The sequence below is a fragment of the Paroedura picta genome, chromosome 12, assembly GCF_049243985.1.
Source record: "Paroedura picta isolate Pp20150507F chromosome 12, Ppicta_v3.0, whole genome shotgun sequence".
In the NCBI taxonomy this organism is placed as follows: Eukaryota; Metazoa; Chordata; class Lepidosauria; order Squamata; family Gekkonidae; genus Paroedura; species Paroedura picta.
The window spans coordinates 34,135,528-34,155,253 of NC_135380.1; the positions used below are offsets into that span (position 1 = coordinate 34,135,528).

Genomic DNA, 19,726 nt, shown 5'->3' on the forward strand with positions numbered 1-19,726 from the left:
CAGCTGGCGGTACATGTGCAGGAAGGTTTTTGATCATGCAGACATATTGCTGGTGTAGCTTGAGCCAGTGTGGTGGTGTGATTAAGAGCAGCAGCCTTTAACCTGGAGAGCTGGGTTTGATTCTCCACTCCTCCACATGCAGCCATCTGGGTGACCTTAGGCTAGTCACTGTTCTCTCAGAGCTGTTCTCTCAGAGCTGTCTTAGCCCCACCTACCTCACTAGGTTGGGGAAAGGAAGTGAATGGTGTTTGTTAAGCCACTTGGGGACTCCTTCAGGTAGAGAAAAGCAGGGTTCTCTTTTACATCTTTTACATCATTCTTGAATTCTGGCTTCTGCAATCTAATGACATGTCTTTTACCTCCCACAAGCAGGAGTTTGGGCCTGGTCTGGCTACACACCAGCCTTTCCTGGAAACCGGGCTGTCAGGAATATTTTCAGGAATAGATTTTCTCTTTCTCACTGGGATTCTCTCCTCAGTCCCTTCTACTGGTGGGCTCAGCTTTTTCTCTGGATTCCCATCCTCACGCTTGTGTGAGCTCCTCTCCCAAGTGCTTTGGTCCATGCTATTGTCCTGCAGTGGACCAAATCATTGACAAAATAAAAAATGGACTGCTTGAATGGCTGCACATGACCCTCCTGTGTATTCTTCTCCAGCACACAGAATCTGTGCAATCTGTAGCCCTTTCTATCCTCTTGATGGCTTAGAACTCTACTTTGTTCCACACTGAAAGCTCAGTCATTATTTGTTTTGACAAATTCTACGCCATCTCGCCAAAGAACCATTTCAGGTCACCCGCAAGTCAAACAGCACAATAAAATCATTAAAACCAGCTAGGACACGAAAACAATATATATGACAATAATGTCCCATTATTGGATACAAAACAGGCCTGAGGTTAGAAGCAGACACCAGAAACAGCCTTGTAAAAAGGAAGCCTTTAGTTAAAAGCCTAGACCGAAAAATAATAATAATGTTTTGACCTGGCACCTAAAAGAGAACATGGTAAGCAGCAGGCTAGTTGTGTGGGGGGTGGGGTGGGGTGGGGTGGGGGGTTGCATTCCTCAGGTGAGCGGCCATCACTAAAAAACTCCTGTCTCTGTTTGCTACATGCCTCACCTCTGCAGGTTGGAACACACAGAACAGGACTGGAAGAGGATTCTAACTGGTGGGGCAGATAGTACAGGAGGAGTACCCTAGTTATGACTGATTGCAACGACAGAGTAATTAAAAAAATCTAGCCTTCACCTACAGGGATTCTACCAAGGATCTGTACATAGGGTGTGCTATTCCCCCCCCTCCCCCCCCATGCCACTATTCAAGTCTTCCATACAACCTACTTGCTCTTCACTTCAGGAGGTTGATTAGACATAGAATTCCGCATCGTTCCGCTGAACACAGCTTCTCTCACACACCAAGCATTTAATTGCCTTTAGACATCTGACGCCAACAAATGAAAACATGATTTGCAAGAAGCCAGTCCACCCCCGTACGCATGATGCAGAATCTCACTTTCCATCTCTTGAAGTTTTTATTCTCAGCCACAAGAAAGAGGCTCCCCCCCCCTTGCTTCCAAAGCTAGGAATTAATATAATCTTATCGCTAACATCAGCTACTCTGTAGTGCCCTCTTGTGGTTTCCTATGAGAAAGGCAGAGACTCGGGCACACCCCAATCCCTTAACACAGCCAAGGATTCTTTCCCCAAGCTATGGATTATATATATTTGAAAGTGCAGTATCAGCAAAGTTGTGTGTGTGTGTGTGTGTGTGTGTGGCACCGACACTTCTCTTTCCCTCCCTCAATCCCACAAACCGAATGAAACCTGAAAGCCCTTCCCCTGCCCAAGAAAAAAGGTTTCAGGGGAAATGTTTCCATATTTGGTTTTGAAATTTGCAATATATTTATGACCTAGACAAACTGGAAAACAATACACAGTCAACCTTTGCATTAGGGAAAAAAACATCACCAAGGATATGTAGAAACATAGTCACCCTTTGCAGGATTGCAAAAATAATCTGAAACACATTGGGAGGGGGGGGGGTGGGGGGAGCTACTGTCCATAGCCCTGCTAAAGGCTTTCTTCCCTTACCTCATCCTGCCAGCATCTCTTATCCATTTAGCATGAACAACAAGCAACCAAACCGGGGGGGGGGGGGGGGCTGGAGAAGACAGGCTAATTTTTAAAATGGGAAAGGAAGAAAAAGAAACAGCAAAGGGTTGGCATGAATGACGTACATTTGTCAGCAAGATACCACTGAGGTTAAACTCAGGATTTCAGTCTTGTCTCTGCAGGATTGAGAAGGGTCCCCCCCCCCCAACTCCACTTCAGCAGGAGGGCAGCATACAATGCAGCAAAGAGGGAAACAGCACCACAGGGCTCTCCTAGCCCACAGAGTGTCACAGTTATGCTCAGAGGGGAAGGCTGGCAGCAAGCCAAGGAGAGCTTAACTCAGCATTGCCAGCTAAGCCCGCTGAAGCTTCCCAGCCCACAAAACCTGTTTGCCAGCTGACGTGGCCATATAGACCAAGCTCAGGGGTGAAGCCCTAGATCAGGGGTAGTCAAACTGCGGCCCTCCAGATGTCCATGGACTACAATTCCCAGAAGCCCCTGCCAGCATTCGCTGGTAGGGGCTCCTGGGAATTGTAGTCCATGGACATCTGGAGGGCCGCAGTTTGACTACCCCTGCCCTAGGTGGTCCCAGGTTCAGTTCCTGGCAGCTCTCTTCAAAGGCGCTCAAACATTTTCTTCCCGAGACCCCAGAGAGCTGCTGTATCTTGACAAAGAATGCTCGGATCACCCAAAGACGCTTGAAGAAATGACTGTCACCAGGGTCCTGTTTTTCCTTTATATTAAGATTCAAATTGCTCCCTCCTTGGAATTACAATCTGTGTGCTTGCCATGTAAGGTATCGTGGGACCCTTCTCTTGTTTGTGCTGCAGTAGCCTGAACTGTCTCTAGCAAAGGGAATCTTCCTCCCTCCCTTCCTCCAATTGCAATGAATTGGAGCTGACCTGTAAGGTTATTCCAAACCCTGTATGACTAGCACCTCCTCCTCCAAAGAGCTCTAGGCAACCCAAGGGCTTCAAAGCAGTGGGTATTGGTTCTCCCTTTTCTACTCACAACAAGCCTGTGAGGTAGGCTCAACTGAAATGCACTGCTGGCTTAGCATCACGAGCTTCAAGGTGAAATTTTGCGCATCCCCATTCTGTATCTTTAATCTTTAACCAGCACTGGTTCTTACATTAATGGGGCAAGCTTAAGGACACTTTGCCCAGGCTAGCCCAATCTTCTCCCATCTCAGAAGTTAAGAACAGCCAGATGGGAGTCCTCCGAGGAAGCCCAGGGTTGCCACCCAGAGGCAGGCACAGCAAACTGCCTCTGAGCATCTCTTACTCGGAAAGCCCTGCAGGGCTGCCATGAGCCAGCTGTGGTTTGATGGCTCTTTGCATCCAAAAATGCTTTCCTGGGAGTCGACGCGGTTTTCCAGAGAGGTAGGCTTAAGAGTGTGACTGGCCCAAAGTCACCAAGTGAGTTTCCATGGCATGAGCAGGGATTCAAACTTGGGTCTCACCGGTACCAGTCTGATTCGCTAACCACAACACTAAGCTGCTGTATTGTTATACAAATGGTAATTTTTAAAAACCCACAAAGAAACAACATTGGAAAATCTCAACCCAGGATTTTTTTTTAAAAAAAAAATTGAGAGTAACTACTATTCAACTGAAAAGGGAACAGTCGGACACAACAAAATTTGCAAGGCCTAATTTCAAATGCTGCAGTCCTTTGCCTGAAAATGTCCAGAGGGTTGGGGCATCCAAGGATAGCAAATGGGGGGGGAGGGTTCTGTGGCTACACACATCTAGAATCTACAGCTAGCTGTCTGGACTGCAGTTGGGCTTTTTTATATCTGTTTCTGCCCATTTACGGTCATGATGCTTGGGGGAAATAGCAAAGAAACCATCTGCCAGGTTTCCAGAACAAACTTTACTGAAAGGCTCTTGTGCAGCCGAAGTTGATTGTAAACGGACCATGGCCAAGCCTGTTTGTATGAACATTCCAAAACACATTCATATAAACCATCTAGTAGTCCAGTTGTCCCCAACCCCCGGGCTGGGGACCAGTACCAAGCCATGGATCAGTCAGTACCGGACCGCGGCTCCTCCTCATTCTCCTCCCCAGCTGCTGCCTCGGGGACTGCCCTGCCACTCTGCCGCCGGCTCACCTTTGGTGCTGTCCAGTGGCCACCATGGCTGGGGCTCCCCCTCGGTGTGGCACTGCGCACCTGCTGCTGGCAGTGCCCTCCAGCGGGCAGCAGGAAGTCAGGGGCACCGGCGAGAAAGCAAATGGAGCAGGGGCTCATGCGGCGGCAACGTCCCTGGGCAAAAGTCTACCCCCCCCCCCGGGCCTCAGTAAAATTGTCAAGCGTTGACCGGTCCCCAGTGATAAAAAGATTGGGGACTACTGTGTAGTCCATAAGAACACAGGACATAAGAGAGTAAAAAAAAATGTAAGAAGAGTCCTGCTGAGTCAGGCCACCAGTGGTCCATCTAGTCCAGCATCCTGTCACACACAGTGGCCAACCCCTTCCTGTGGAGGGCCAACAACAGGGCAGAGACTGAAATCTTCCCTTAATGTTGCCTCCCAGCAGTGATCTTGCATCTGAATGTGGAGGTTCCCTTTAGATACCATAGCTAGTAACCACTGGTTGGAGTTCAGATTATATTTTCAGGAAGTCAGTTGTCCTTTTGCCAAACTTCTCATCAGGAAAGTCCTGAGAAACTTCTAAGGAACTCAAAAAGCATATTGATGGAATACGTAAAAAGCCCTGCTTCTGTCAATACGCATCCACTCCCACTGCACTGTTGCCGTCGACTTTGTCCTCTTTCAACTTGATCGCTCAGAACTAGACCGACCATCCTTGACATCCATGGCTAAAATGGAATTTGGATCAAGTAATTCCTGGCTTAATCTGCAGAGCTACACCAGGGCCTATTCTGCACACAATAGATAATGCGCTTTCAATGCACTTTAGAAGTAGATTTTCCTGTTCTGCACAGGAAAATCCAGCTGCCAAAGCACATTGGAAGTGCATTATCCTATGTGTTCAGAATAGGCACTCATCTCACTTATGAGGATGTAAATGGAGAAAGGTGCTGTTATCTAGATTGCCAGGTTTTAACCTCAGGGAAGCTGCATCCAGACCTGGTAAGTCTTGTTTAAGGGTGAGCAGTTGGAAGACCCTGGACCAAATCCAGCAGTGCATTTGCTAAAAGATGGATCTCAAAAAGTGTCTCCAGCAGGCTACCATGAAGTATGGCTGATCTGGAAACTGGATCTCTACTCCTTACTCCATTTGTAAAGTGGCATTTCAAGAAAAATATTTGTTGACCAAGATTCTAGCTCCCTCCCTGTCATTGCCAATTTTAGAATTTGAGTAAAATCAACTCCCTTCCTATTATCTCTCTCATCCAGTAGGCTGGTGGCAAAGCTTTTTATCTGGAAGGTACTTTGAAAAAGGCCTGCCTTAGAACAGTGACTCATGGGCCGACTCCGCTTAGCAGCAGCCACACCAGGCTACTGCTGGTGCAGTACTGTGGAGCTTTATGCTCCTCAGCTTTCTGTGTCCCCACTGGGGGCACATTTCAGTGCTGGATCAGTTCCAGCAATGAAATGTGTCCCCCCAGGAAACACAGCGGTAGTGGATAGGTTCTGCCACACAAGGGGTTATTTTAGGAAGGCGGGATTGCGTGGTAGGCAATCGCACCTTCCCGCAACATTTTTTAAATGCCCCGGTTCACCCTGCGGAGGGGCAAAACACCACAAAGCCAAACAGGGCATTTTTAGCCCCCTCTTGGCCACTGTAAGATAGACAGTGTAAGAGCCTCTTGTGGCGCAGAGTGGTAAGGCAGCTGCCTGAAAGCTTTGCCCATGAGGTTGGGAGTTCGATCCCAGCAGCCGGCTCAAGGTTGACTCAGCCTTCCATCCTTCCGAGGTCGGTAAAATGAGTACCCAGCTTGCTGCTGGGGGGTAAACGGTCATGACTGGGGAAGGCACTGGCAAACCACCCCGTATTGAGTCTGCCATGAAAACGCTAGAGGGCGTCACCCCAAGGGTCAGACATGACCCGGTGCTTGCACAGGGGATACCTTTACCTTTACCTGGCCACTGTAGGATAGACAGGAGCTGGGTCTGGAAGGTCCGGCTCTTCCCTGTCCACACAGGCCTGCCACAGGACAGGGCAATCTTGGAGACCAAGACGTATGAAGAAAGGTTGGGGGAGCTTGGTCTGTTTAGCCTGGAGAGGAGATAACTGAGAGGGGATTTGATAACCGTCTTCAAGTATTTAAAAGGGTGCCATATCGATGATGGAGTAGAGTTGTTCTCTCTTGCCCCGGAGGGACAGACCAGAACCGATGGGGTGAAATTAATTCAAAAGAAATTCCATCTAAACATCAGGAAGCAGTTCCTGAGAGCGGTTTTTCAGTGGAACAGGCTTTCTCGGGAGGTGGTGGGTTCTCCATCTTTGGAAATTTTTAAGCAGAGGCTAGATAGCCATCTGATGTAGAAGCTGATTCTGTGAAGGCTCAAGGGAGTGGAAGGTTACAGTGGATGAGCGATAGGGATGTAGGTGCAGGGGGTTGGACTAGATGACCCAGGAGGTCCCTTCCAACTCTATTATTCTATGATTCTAGGCCCTGTTGGCTGCCTCAGTGGGCTAAGGGAACACAGATTCTCTTGTGTTCCCTTAGCCCAGGGCAACTGAGGGCTTAATCTGCAGCAGGCCCAGGAGGGAGCCAGGCCACTGGCTGCATCATGTAGAAACAGGGATTGGCCTCGCTTCCATATGAGTACCCTTTCGGCCTTTTCTGCCCGTGCAAAATTGGCCATGCAGAGGTACAACAAGCTGCTTCTTGGGAGCGTGAGTAATTCCAATGAGTCCTTGAATTCAGAGTGATTGATCATACCACATTCCAAACAGAGACATGGCAGAAATATCCTTCTCTTGGCATGAGGACACAAGGCACTGAAACCAGGATTGCGCTAATTATGAGGCATGCATGAGGCCATCAAACCAGCAGATTCCTTCCTTGGCACCAGTGAAATGTGGCCATCCACTTTTGCCACTGGCTGATTGAAAAGACCCCAAAGCCACATTGCAACAAATCCGCTGCCAAAGTTATGATTGTAATTTCCAGGAACTTCAAATATGTAGATGCCAAAAACATAAAAGGAGGGGGGGGGGAGAGAGAAGATCTTTCCATTTAGTCTTCTGAAAAACAACTCATTAAACAAACGAGGAGAGGAAATGTCGCACAAGGAAATAGCAAAGTTAGATTAGTCTGTATCCTGCAAATTATTACCAGACCAGGAAAACAGGGGAAATATAAAAGAGCCTCTTTTTCTGTCTGGCAGGATTCCTGGTAACTATCAAAACTGCGTGACAAATTGAAATTGAACAAGTAAAGTTTTCCCCATCTCAGTGCTAGGAAAAATGGCACCTGCCAGATTCCAGATTTGCATGCAGTAGTTAGAGGGGAAGGGACCGGAGCCATTGCTCAAAATGATAACAGGAGGACACAATAATCAATAGTGGCTCCAGCAGAAATTCACAACATAAGTGTCAGAAGGACATTCTAGGGTAGGGGTGGCCAAACAGGCAAGGATTCATGGTAATTGTCGTCCATGGACATCTGGAGAGCCACAGTTTGGCCTACCTTAATTGGGATTGCCAACAAGCATAGTTAAAAGTGCCCTGTCCCTTTTACAGTGTCTTGACAGGGTGCTGTAGACCAGGTGGTGTTCCTTGCCTCCATGCCACGAAATCCTTCAGCTGCCCATTCCCATTCCTGTTGCCTCTATTAAAAGTACAGGACTTTTGTCTCCAGGCTTTGTTGGCACAAGGGTTGCCAGTTCTGGGTTGGGAAATACCTGAGGATTTTGGGAGGAGAGCCTGGGGAGGTCAGGGTTTGGGACTCAGCAGAGTATATTGCCATAGAGGCCACCCCCCTAAGCAGCCATTTTTCCCAGGGGAAGCTGATCTTGATTATTTGGAGATGAATGTAATAGCAGGAGATCTCCAGGTGCCACCTGGGGCTTTGCAACTCAAGTTGGCATACTTAACTTTAAAGGGGGCCCTGAAAAAAACCAAAAACAAATCTGGTTTAGCCGCTTTCACCCAATTCCAACCCGTGTGATTACCACTTTGGCTAGCCGGCTCTGCTAAAATCCTTCCCATGATCCCTTCAGCCCCACTTATCTAACCTGCTTCGCCAACATGTTTTCCATCAAACTTTGGCCTCAAGATTCCCTTAAAGCCTGCAGGGCAGCTTCTCAGGTGACGACTGCCAAGGCCTATCACTTCCAAAACAGTCCAGTCCAACGGATCTAGCTATTCCCTATCCCTGTGCTTGAGAAGACTGAAGCAGGCTCGCCCCACTTGGAAAAACAGCATTCGTCATTTCAACCTGGCATTTTAAAACCTGGCTGCCCTCAAAAGTCACCTGTATGTGGCTTAAGGGGAAACGTACACAAACCTGAGCTCTTGCCCGGCTGGCCAGCACATTTCTCTCTGTCCGTGCCTGTCCCCTGGATCCAAGAATCCCAGTGAAACACAAGCACAAGTTACACATGGGATGGGATGGGACTGGGGGGGGGCATCTGCTAACCAAAGTTCATCCCCCTCCCCACTAACAGGGCCTTTAAGCCTGCATTAAACCCAGGCTAAGGAGCGCCATTACGCAATGCCACTGCACGTGTGGGAATTCAGTTCTGGAAGCTCCCCCCTCCTCTGCTCTGGCCCGTTTCTTGCACTCAGAACCTAGAGACAAATTCCTTGCCAAGATAATTCACACCTTCTCTCTGATCCTGACAAGTTAACCTCTCTGTTATCAGATATAGTGACTCCCACATCTCACAAAGGACGGCACTTTTTGCTCTGGCTGCCAGGAAGATCCAAGCCAAAGGACTTTTCATGAGAGGCACCCATCTGAAATGTGGACCGTACATATCTCATCACAATGCATTTTGCTTTATTTTTGCCAATTTTACATAGCATGCTGAGAAGTACTGTTTTCTACTTTTCTTGATTAATTCTTGTTCTGTCACAGCCTTTGGCTATATACTATAAAGGTGATGATCCTCCTCCTCAGCCTGAAACTAAGGGCATAATCGCGTGCGCATGTACTGGGAAGAAAATCCCACTGAGCTCAGGAGGAGAGTGATTCTGTATGCCTAGCTGCACCCTAACCTCGCCCCTGCATCCCTTTGTCACACGGAGAGGACCACACAGTACAATCCTAAACAGAGTTACATCCTTCCAATTTCATTTGCAACTGAGATCCAGTTTGGTGTAGTGGTTAGGAGTGCGGACTTCTAATCTGGCATGCCGGATTCGATTCTGCACTCCCCCACATGCAGCCAGCTGGGTGACCTTGGGCTCGCCACGGCACTGAGAAAACTGTTCTGACCGGGCAGTGATATCAGGGCTCTCTCAGCCTCACCCATCTCACAGGGTGTCTGTAGTGGGGAGAGGAAAGGGAAGGCGACTGTAAGCCGCTTTGAGCTTCCTTCGGGTAGAGAAAAGCAGCAAATAAGAACCAACTCTTTCTTCTTCTTCTTCTTCTTCTCTCAGCCTCACCTACCTCTGTCTGTTGTGGGGGGAGGACAGGGAAAGCGAATGTATGCTGCTTTGAGCCTCCTTTGGGTAGAGAAAAGCAGCAAATAAGAACCAACTCTTCTTCTTCTTCTTTAGGATTGCACTGTGGGCGTTTAACTGTGATGTTCAGTGGAGGGAAAGGAGCCACAGGGAGGGAGGGAGGGAGGGCCACGGGAGAGCCTGGCAACACACCAGCTTGCACGTTTTTTGCTTATCTGCAATGACAGGTGACATCTGAACGCAATCTACGTAACCAATTTGCATTCTAAAAAAAACCCCAAACCCTGAATTACCAACATTATTTTAAACTTCCAAAGGCTGTTCAGAGTTGGAAAGAGCCTGTTCAAGGAGAGCGTACCATTTCTTTCCTTGAAATATTGGGGTGGTGGAGAGATTAGGTATAGGATATTTGCTTTCAGGCAAGGTGTTGCTGCATAGCAATGCTAATGTCCCTCTCCAAAGAACAGGTTTTTGCATTCATCTAGAAACTCCCTATGCTGCCGCTCCAGGGGATGTCAGAGAAGATCCCATTCAGACATGATCTCAACCCCCATTTTGTACTATTGTTCAAAACCCAAACTGAGGCATCAGCTTTCAGAATCAAAAGAGCAGCTGGGTTCTTTGTCCTGCTTTTCACTACTCAAAGGAGTCTCAGAGCGCCCTGTGATCACCTTCCCTTCCTCACTTCCTCACTTCACTGTGAGGGGAGTGGGGCTGAGAGAGCTCTGAGAGAACTGTACACGGCTCAAAGTCACCCAGCTGACTGTAGGTGGAGGAGTGGGGAATCAAACCTAGTTCTCTGGATCATGTGTCTGCCACTCTTAACCACTGCACCAAGCTGGCTCTTTTAATGCCAGGCAGGAAAGAGCCTTGGACCACAAAATCACAAGTGAGCAGTTTCTCCTTTTATTTTTCATGCAAGCCCACAACTTTCCTCCTATTTTCATGCTGCCGCATACTCCAGAGGCACATCAATGGCCCCACTGGGGCTTTGGAGAGCCAGTTTGGTGTAGTGGTTAGGGAAAAGCGGCATATAAGTACCAACTCTTCTTCTTCTTCGCCAACCCAGACGTCACATCAAACCATAGTTAACACAAGCCATGGTTGGCAAGCCAATCCACACAGATACAAAACCTGCCTTAATTCAGATCATTGGCCCATCCAGGCAGAGGATCGGCCTGAGAGAGGAGGAAAATCCCTTGTCAAGATGCCTTCCCAGAATGCAGAAGGAAGGTTGGACTGGAGTGTGGATGACAGAGAGGAAAGCTACTGAATGTCCAAAAATGCTCATTCATAGAAGAGGGTGCCCGCTCTGTCTCTGCATGAATGTCTATTCTGACCTCCTTTCGGTCTGTCCCTGCTGTGGACAGCACAGCTCTCCCATAATTGTCTTCTTTTGGATTCGCTCTGTCATAATGACCTCTGCCACTGTTATTCTTGCCTGACTTCCTATGGCCCGGAGACCTGAGTTCCAGTCCAGGTTGCCAATCTGCTTGGGGGAAGATGTGATTTCAGTCATGGTTCCCCAAGCACTCAGCCCCAGAATGGATGAACTCCAGAGCACAAAGTAAGAGGAGGATGCCTGTCCGCTAGCACAGGTAACCATCACAACAGGCCACACCCATCAAGGCCTCATCCCATCAGGCTTCAAAAGCTTAGCTTCCTCACATGCTAAATAATGCAGTTTCAATCCACATCAGCAACCCATCATCCTCCACATGTTGGATAGTGCACTTTCGATGTATATTTCCCAGTTGCAAAGTGGATTGAAAGTGCATTATTTAGTGCGTGAAGAAAGTGCCCATCTCCTTCTGACCACCATAACAGGAATTGAACCTGGGACTTCCAGCATGCAAGTGCTGAGCCGAAGTGTTTCACATGAAACTGCCATATAGCAGACCTGGCCACTGGTTTCTCTAGCTTCATATTGCTTATTCCAACTGGCAGCAACTTTCCAGAATCTCAGAGGAAAGTCTTTCCCTGCACTCCTCTCTGAGTTCTCTTTAAAAACTGCAGCTGCCACGGATTGAACCTGGGACCTTCTGCACACAAGGCAGTTGCCCAACCACTGAACCACAATCCCAGTAGAGGGAGACTGACAGCAATTACACGGAGATGCCTGAGCACGTTGTGCCTTCCTTGACCTCACAGGATGAGCTGTGACTGCATAATAACAGATTTATTTATTTTTTGAAGGCTGGCTAAAATTCCCTGGGGGGAGAAGGAAATGCAGTCTGTATCTGCAGGCTTCTAATTTCTTCTTATGCTTCTTATGCTTCTTCAGCTTTGGAGAGTCGGCTGTGGTATGAGCCTTGCTCCAGGTTAACAGGATGTTCCCCCCCCCCCAATTTTCATGCTGGAATATATGAAGCACTTTGCTCAGTCAGACCAATGGTTCAGTCGCACAGCATCCTCTCTCCCCTGACAGCCAGCAAGGGGCTTCTGACAAATGCTCACCGGCAGGGGTGTCCAGGTGATAAAACCCCCTCTCTGTGATTTATTCCCACCGTCTGAGAAGCAGAGGCAGACATCTTCCACCCATGGAGGCTCCATTGAACTATCCGGGCTAACAGGTGCTGACTGAGCACAAATTTGTCCGAGCCTTTTTCCGTTTCACACCCACCCCCTCTCTTCCGAGAGGATAACCCCCCACTGATTTAATTTCCTCTGCTGGTTTCACAGACACTGCGCAATCCTGCTCCTGTTTGGCACTTTCAGTCGGGGTTAAAAACTGCAGTGAGCTTTAAGATAAAGCAGGGAGGATCTCGGCGTCTCCCAGATCAAAAGTGGGACTCCTTGCCATGACAGCCAGCATGGTGTAGTGGTTAAAGAGCAGGGGGCTCTAATCTGGGGAGCCGGGTTGGATTCCCCTCTCCTCCACCTGCAGCCAGCTGGGTGACCTTGAGCTAGTCACTGTTCTCTCAGAGCTGTTCTCTTAGAGCTCTCTCACAGGGTGTCTGCTGTGGGGAGAGGAAGGGCAAGATGTTGGTAAGCTGCTTTAGGACTTCTTCAGGTAGTGAAAAGTGGGGTATAAATAACCCAGCTCTTCGTTGCTTCTTTTTAAGCAGATCCTGTATTAAGGGAGGGCTGCAGCTAGGGGTGGGGTGTGGGGATCTCCTGGAATTACAGCTCACCTCCAGACTAAAAAAAAATCAATTCCCCTGGTGAAACCGGCAGCTTTGGAGGGTGGACTCTATCGCATTGGACTCCATTGAGTCCCTGTCCCACCCCAAATCCCGCCCACTCACGGCTCCACCCCCAAAGTCCCCCGGGTTTTCCCACCCCAGAGTTGGCAATCCAAAGAGCAGCTCTCCAGCAGCGGAAGGTCCCAGGTTCAAGCCCTGCCATCTCCGACAAGAAGGCAGGCGGTGTTAGGACGACCCCCCCTCCCGTACCGCCGAGGGTCTAGTCCAGATCCCCGAATGCTGAGCCAGCTGGCCCCGGAGCGGACTTGGCCCGGGGCACTTCCAGAAGTCGGCCACTTCGGGCCGGGCGCTGTGCGGCGGGCCGGGGCCAGGGCCGGGCCCGGGGCCAAGACGACTCGTGGCCCTCGGCGCGCCGCCAGCCCCGCTCCCTCGTCCCCGCAGCCCCGAGCGGCCACCCGGGCTCTACCCACGGAGCAGCCAGCCTGCAGGGAGACTTTCGCCGGCCTCCTGCTCCTGCCCCAGCCGGGGAGGCGCTGGGCTTCGCGGGGCGCGCAACGCAGGCAGGCAGCCAGGCAGGTCTCCGCGGCCCCCGGGCACGGAGGGCGGCGCGGGCTGCTGCAGTCCGGCAGGTGAGCGGGGAGCGGGAGCCGGGGCTGGCCGCCGATGCCCAGTCCCCCATCGGAAGCTGCCAGTCGCCGCACTCCCCCCCCCCCCCGGCTTACTTGTCGTTCTCGGGCTCGCTGTCGAAGCTGACTCCCTTCCGGAGCAGGGCGGCGCGGCGGCTCCGCAAGCGGGATAAGGGCGCCGCCTCCAAAGCCATCGTCCGCCGAGCCCCGCGCGACCCGCGGCTCCCCGCGCTTGGCTGCCTCGGCTCGGCTCGCTCGGCTGTCCGGCCGCCTCGGTCCCCCCCCCCCCCCCGAGCGGCTGGATCCGCCCAGCTCTGGCGAGGGGCGCGCGGAGGAGGAGGAGGAGGCGCCGCCGCTGGGGGAGGCGAGGGCCCGCCGTGACCCCCCTGGAGCGAGAGCCTGCCCCGAAGGCAGTTAGGGAAGCCTCCAAGCCCGGTCCCGGTGCCCGCGGCAGCCCGGAGGCCGCGGCCCTCTGCACATGCTCAGAGAACCTCCGGGTCGGTGGGGGACGATCCCTGCCGAGCAGGGACAAGGAGAGGCGTCGGAGCTGGCGGACCGCTCACTTGCAACTCGGACCCTCTGCCGGCGAGGCTGGTCGCCGGGAAACTTTCCGGTTGCCAACATTGGCCTGGAGAAGTCTTGGGCAGGGAGGGGAGGCATGGCACAGGGCCATCGAGATCCCCCGCCCGAGCTGCCGTTCCCACAGGGGTACTGGTGGGGGACTGGAGGAACGCCTGTCATTCCTTGCAAACTGCCCAGGTCCAAAGTGGTTAAGCATGCAAGTCCAAGGGCCAGCAGCAGCCTCTAATCTGGTGAGCCAGGTTGGATTCCCCACTCCCCAGCCAGCCAGCCAGGTGACCTTGGGCCAGTCACAGTTCTCTCAGAGCTCTCTCAGCCTCACCTACTTCAAAGAGTGCCTGTTGTGCGGAGAGGAAGGGAAGGCGAATGTAAGCTGTTTTGAGACTCCTTTGGGTAGGGAAAAGTGGGGAATAAGAACCAACTTTTCATCTTCTGAAGGGATGTGGGCCACATGTGAAACAGAATCAGACCCTTGGTCCATCCAAGTCTGGCAGAGCTCTTTGGCATCACTTCCTGCCAGAACTTTTAACTGGAGATGTCAGGGATCGAACCTGGGGTCCTTCTGCACACCACTGAAGCAGACGCTCTACCACTGAGCCATATCTTCCCTTCTAACTGGGATATTTTGACTTCCCCATTTGCCCCTGAATGCAATGACAACACAAAAATACACAATGAGACCTCTGCAACTTGATGCCCCAGAGAGAAAAGTTAATAGAGTGGCCCCTCTCTGTAGCATCCTGGGTTCAAGAGACTAGGAGGGCAAAATGGATTTATGGGGGGGGGGTTTGAACGATGAAGGAGGCACCACTGAGAAGGACCTGTCTGCGGTGGCCATCCATTCCCCTTCAGAAGGCAAAAGAGCCCATAACAGGCCTTCAGGTAGCCACCTTTGCAGCCCATATGGCAGGAGTTGTCAAACTGGCCTTCTCCAGATGTCCATGGACTACATCTCCCATGAGCCCCTGCCAGCATGTGAGTTGTAATCCATGGGCATCTAGAGAGCCACAGTTTGGCCATAGGGGGATTCACACCTCCCCTTTTGTCATTGCCAGGGAAACCAGCTTTGGGAGTCAAGGTGGGGGAGGACTGACATGGTTGGGGGCTGACTGTGGCTGGGAGCTACGTCTGGATTGACAGGCTGACTTTGGAGGCCGTCGCTCCATAGAAACGGGTTTGCCGAACAGATGGGGAATGGAAGCTAACCAGCCGTTCTGATCTTTTGTTCTGAACCTATGTTCTTCTCGTGCGGAATTAGGTCCTTGTATGGAATTCATTGCCACAAGCTGTTCGCAGTGGCTGCTCCCTTAAATGGCTCTGAGGGTAGATAACGAATTATCAAAGAGAAATCTGTCAATGACTATTAGCCAGAAATGGCTACATGGAACCCCCAGGTTCAGGAGCACTATACCTTTGAGTGGCAATTGCTGGGAAGCAATACAGGTTGAACTTGGAAGCACCTGCCCAGCCAGTCTTGGGAACAGGCTATTGGACTGGAAGGACCTTTTATCTGATTTGATGTTTCTCTACCTGTGGTTCATTCCTTCAGTACCTGTAGTGGTGATGGGAGAAGAAAAAAAACCCACACAGGAGAGCCTGTTAGTAGCCGTTTGCTGTAACCATTAAACAGAAAATCCATGTTCAGAGACAGTATACCTCTCAGAACCATATGAGCCTCCTTTATACAGTGCACCACTCCATGACCATCTACTTAAAGAAAAGTAAAGAAAAACAGTCATTCCCAGTCAGAAACAAATAAGGGGAGGCTGGGACACTCTAAACCCACCTGGACATAGTATTCTATTTGAAGACACAGAAATACTATGCTAGACTATACAGGGAACCCACTGAAATTCACAAAAAACAATGGAGTTTCAACCGAAAAGAAGAGAGACTGAACACCAACAAAACCTGGCTACCAACCCTGAACAACAATAAATAACCATGGGACACTAAAAACACCTCACAGCTAATGGACTGTCCAATGAACTCCATCCAGACCCAGGGGAGACACTTCCTAATGGACTTGCTAATGAACTCCATCCAGGCACAAGAAAAGCACTTCCTCCTTTCAGTCCATTCCCTGAGAAAATCCCAGATAGGACAGGAACAGACGTTACACCTGGCACCCAAGAAGTAAATAAAATACCCAGCAACTGTTCCCACGCTCCACTCTTCAGCATGGAAAGATTCCCATCTTGTCGTGTTTTACCTGTGAAGATGCCAGGCACAGTTACTGGTGACTATCAGATCACGGCCACACAGCCCGAACAACCCACGACTGTCCGTCGACTCCAGCAGTTGAAAGCCTTCAACTATTCAGTATGAAGTTTGTTTGTTTTTTTTAAATCTTGCCTGGCAGGATTCATTTGTAGAGAGCAACATTAACAGCTGCTGAACAATTTGGACTGGAAGTCTTTCCCACCTATACATTTTTCACCCAACCGCCAAAGGGGAGCTGTCGTTTTCATCCCCTCCCTCAAGTTCCTAGTTATTTAAAAATTAAAAATGCATTGCACCTTGAGAACGACTCGAACAAAAATAATTATGTTTTTTAAAGTCAGTATACCCGACCGGGAGACTAAATCTACCATGTGATCAAACAATAAAGAAACCTAAGCTAGCAAACACAATGACTACACAACCACCAAACTGTTTATCCACTTCCTGGGTCAGATGGCGGGGCGGCAAGGAGATCTGAGGCTCAGCACAAGTCTGGTTGTGATTGTGGAAAACAGTATGTTTGTCTGGTGAAGATGTTTGGCCTATTTTGGCTTCTTGTCTGCCCCTGAATGCAAGGACAACACAAAAACACACATTGAGACCCCTGCAACTCGATGCCCCAAACAGAAAAGGGAAAATAATAGGGTGGCCCCTCTTTGCCCGGTTCAGCATCCCGGTTCACAACAACCCTGCCCAGTAGGTTAGGCTGGAAGCGAGAGTCACTACCCAGCTAGGTCACTTTGGCCCTAGACCAACATTCTAACCACTGTCGGCCCTACAGATGAGATTGCTTCCTGGCTGATCTTGCCCCCCTCCTTGACACCCCCTCCAGTTTTTAAAAGGCATATAGTAAATAATAGAAAATAAGTTTGAGATGTTATTAGAGGAGGCTTGCTACTTCATTTATTTTTGCTGCAGTCCTGAAGACACATCCCTGGGATTAAGCCACTTTGAATAACATGAGACTTACTTTGGGCTATGTGCGTTTAGGATGCTCCATCCATGTGTCTTTAGCATCCAGCTGTGAACTTGGCTAATCTCAGAGTCAGTTCTTGCTGTAGTTTCTTGAGCAGATGCTTCAAAGGGCACAGGAGCAATAGGCAGGAAATGTAATCTAGACAGTGCTGGACATTTAGAATGCATCCAGCTGAGCCGAGGGAATGAACTGGAATGGATCCCATGTTTGACAATGCAAATTGGCCAGTTTAATGGCCTAAATGATTTTGGAGGATTGCCTCTTTACCATAATTGTGTGTGTGTGTGTGAAATTTAGTTCTCAGACTGGGGAAAAGCAGCTGCAACAACCTGGCTGTGTAGCCCCTGCGACTGCTATGAAGAAGCAGAGCTACTTGGCCTGGTATTCTGCTCAAGACAAATGGCTAGGAAACAGCAAACGTAATAAAGAGAATCTACAGAAGGTAACTTCTTCTTGGCAGTCCCGTTTGTCACAAAGTTCCCAGCGTCCTTGGCTGAGACTTTTTAAACTGGGGATGCTGGCGGTTGACCCTTGAACCTTCTGCATGCAAAGCACCCCGTTGAACACTTTTTTCAACCTTTTGACCATGGAGGTTCCGCTGAAATATTTTTGGGGAGCTTCATGGTACCAAGAAGCGATAACAGCTGGCCACGCTGCCCTGCCACACCCCCCAGAAGTGAGAAGAGCCTCTAGAGCAGGAGTAGTCAAACTGCAGCCTTCCAGATGTCCATGGACTACAATTCCCATGAGCCCCTGCCAGCGAATGCTGGCAGGGGCTCATGGGAAATGTAGTCCATGAACATCTGGAGGACCGCAGTTTGACTACCCCTGCTCTAGAGGCAAAGGTTTCAATGGCCAGGCCCCTCACCTGCCCACCCCCTCCAGGCTCATCACTGGCCACTTTGAGAGGGGGGCAGGTCAACCTGTTCACATGACAGAATTTTTTAAAATTTAAACCTTCTCTTTCCTCTTTGTGCAGAGCCAGAAACGGCAAGCACAGGACGAAAGGGTTTTCCCCACCCGCCATTTTGAACACCAGTGAGGGGGCCATAGTACCCTGCTCTAAGCTACGGCCACTCTGTTCCCGAGCACTCAGGTTAAAACTTCATTCTTATGTCAACGTGTACAAAAACATCCCTGAAAGCCACACACATTAAAGGGGCGGGGGGTTGTCATAGAATCCTCACGGAGGCTCACTGGGACTCAATTGTGTCTGAGTTCTGCTGTCTGGCGTGGGCACTTCCCTACACACGACAAAGAGAGCTCTCAGTTGGTATGGAAACACATCCGATAGAATTGCTCCTTAAGCCAGCGTTGGAGTCTCGGTTTTGCCATTATCGCCCAGCCTGCTTTTTTTCAAGACAGCGTGGCATGGGGGGTTAAGAGCAGCAGCCCGTAATTGGAAGAGCGGGGCTCTATTCTTCGTTTCTCCACATGCAGCTGGGTGAACTTGGGACACGCACAGTTCTTGAAGAGCTCTCTCGGCCCCACCTACTTCATAGGGTGTCTGTTGTGGGGAGAGGAGGGGTAGGCGATTTTATTTAATTATTTATTTATATTTATATACTGCCCTCCCCCGAAGGCTCAGGGCAGTTGACGGGGAACAGGAAACAGATACAGATAACATGAGGTAACACGTGTGACAACAGCAATAACAGTACAGGAACAATAACCCCAACATGATAACAGCAATAATAATACGATAGAACTGCAAAGGAGCCTCAGCTCAACTTTTACTGGGACCCAGTGCATTAGGCAGATTAGTGGCGGTCATAATAGAAGGGGGGGGAGCCTGAGGGCCAATTGTAAGCTGCTTTGAGACACCTGAGGCCTGTTGGGTGACCTTGGACCAGTCACAGTTTTCCCAGAGCCCTCTCAGCCCCATCTGCCTCACAGGGTGTCCATTGTGGGGAAAGAATAGGTGATTGTAAGCCACTTTGAGACTCCTTCAGGCAGTGAAAAGTGGGGTATAAAAATCTAGAAATGTTTGCTTGCCATTGAGCTTGGGGATCTCACCAAGCTCTCAGCCCCTAGCTGCATATTTCTACCATCTAATCATCCCACTACAGCGTAGAGCATTCATGTTAGCTGGAACTAACGCTCTACCTTCTGCTGTGCTGTATGGGAGATTTCAACAGATCCCGCATTGAGCGAGGTTGTGCCCCTGTGGACAATGCTGCATAGAATCAATTACACATGTTTTCTTCCATTGTCCATTTTATTCCTCGATCCAAGCTAAATTTCTTAACTCACTGCTGTGTAAAAGAGAACTGCATTCGGATGAACATAAGATTCAGTTTCTTTTGACATCCCAGAACCCTGATATAATTGAACCAGTTGCAGTTTTCATATCTTGCCATGAGAAATCGTGAATGTATTATGTCTTACCCTAAAGCAGGGGTAGTCAAACTGCGGCCCTCCAAATGTCCATGGACTACAATTCCCAGGAGCCCCTGCCAGCAAACGTTGGCAAGGGCTCCTGGGAATTGTAGTCCATGGACATCTGGAGGGCCGCAGTTT

General features: G+C 49.9%; 1 protein-coding gene across 4 annotated transcripts in view; it reads right to left on the bottom strand.

The window, feature by feature from the left end:
• Window positions 1-13,687, bottom strand: part of GARNL3 (GTPase activating Rap/RanGAP domain like 3) — a 120,051-nt gene extending 106,364 nt beyond the window's left edge. For 2 of the 4 annotated variants that reach the window (XM_077306649.1, XM_077306648.1), the window contains exon 1: window positions 13,525-13,686. In XM_077306649.1, coding sequence (XP_077162764.1) covers window positions 13,525-13,622 — 98 coding nt within the window. In that variant the 5' untranslated portion in view covers window positions 13,623-13,686. Of the gene's footprint in view, window positions 1-1,339; window positions 1,531-13,524 lie in introns of those variants that run through there. The other 2 variants (XM_077306650.1, XM_077306653.1) reach the window with 2 other exon arrangements.
• Window positions 13,688-19,726: the final 6,039 nt, after the last annotated feature.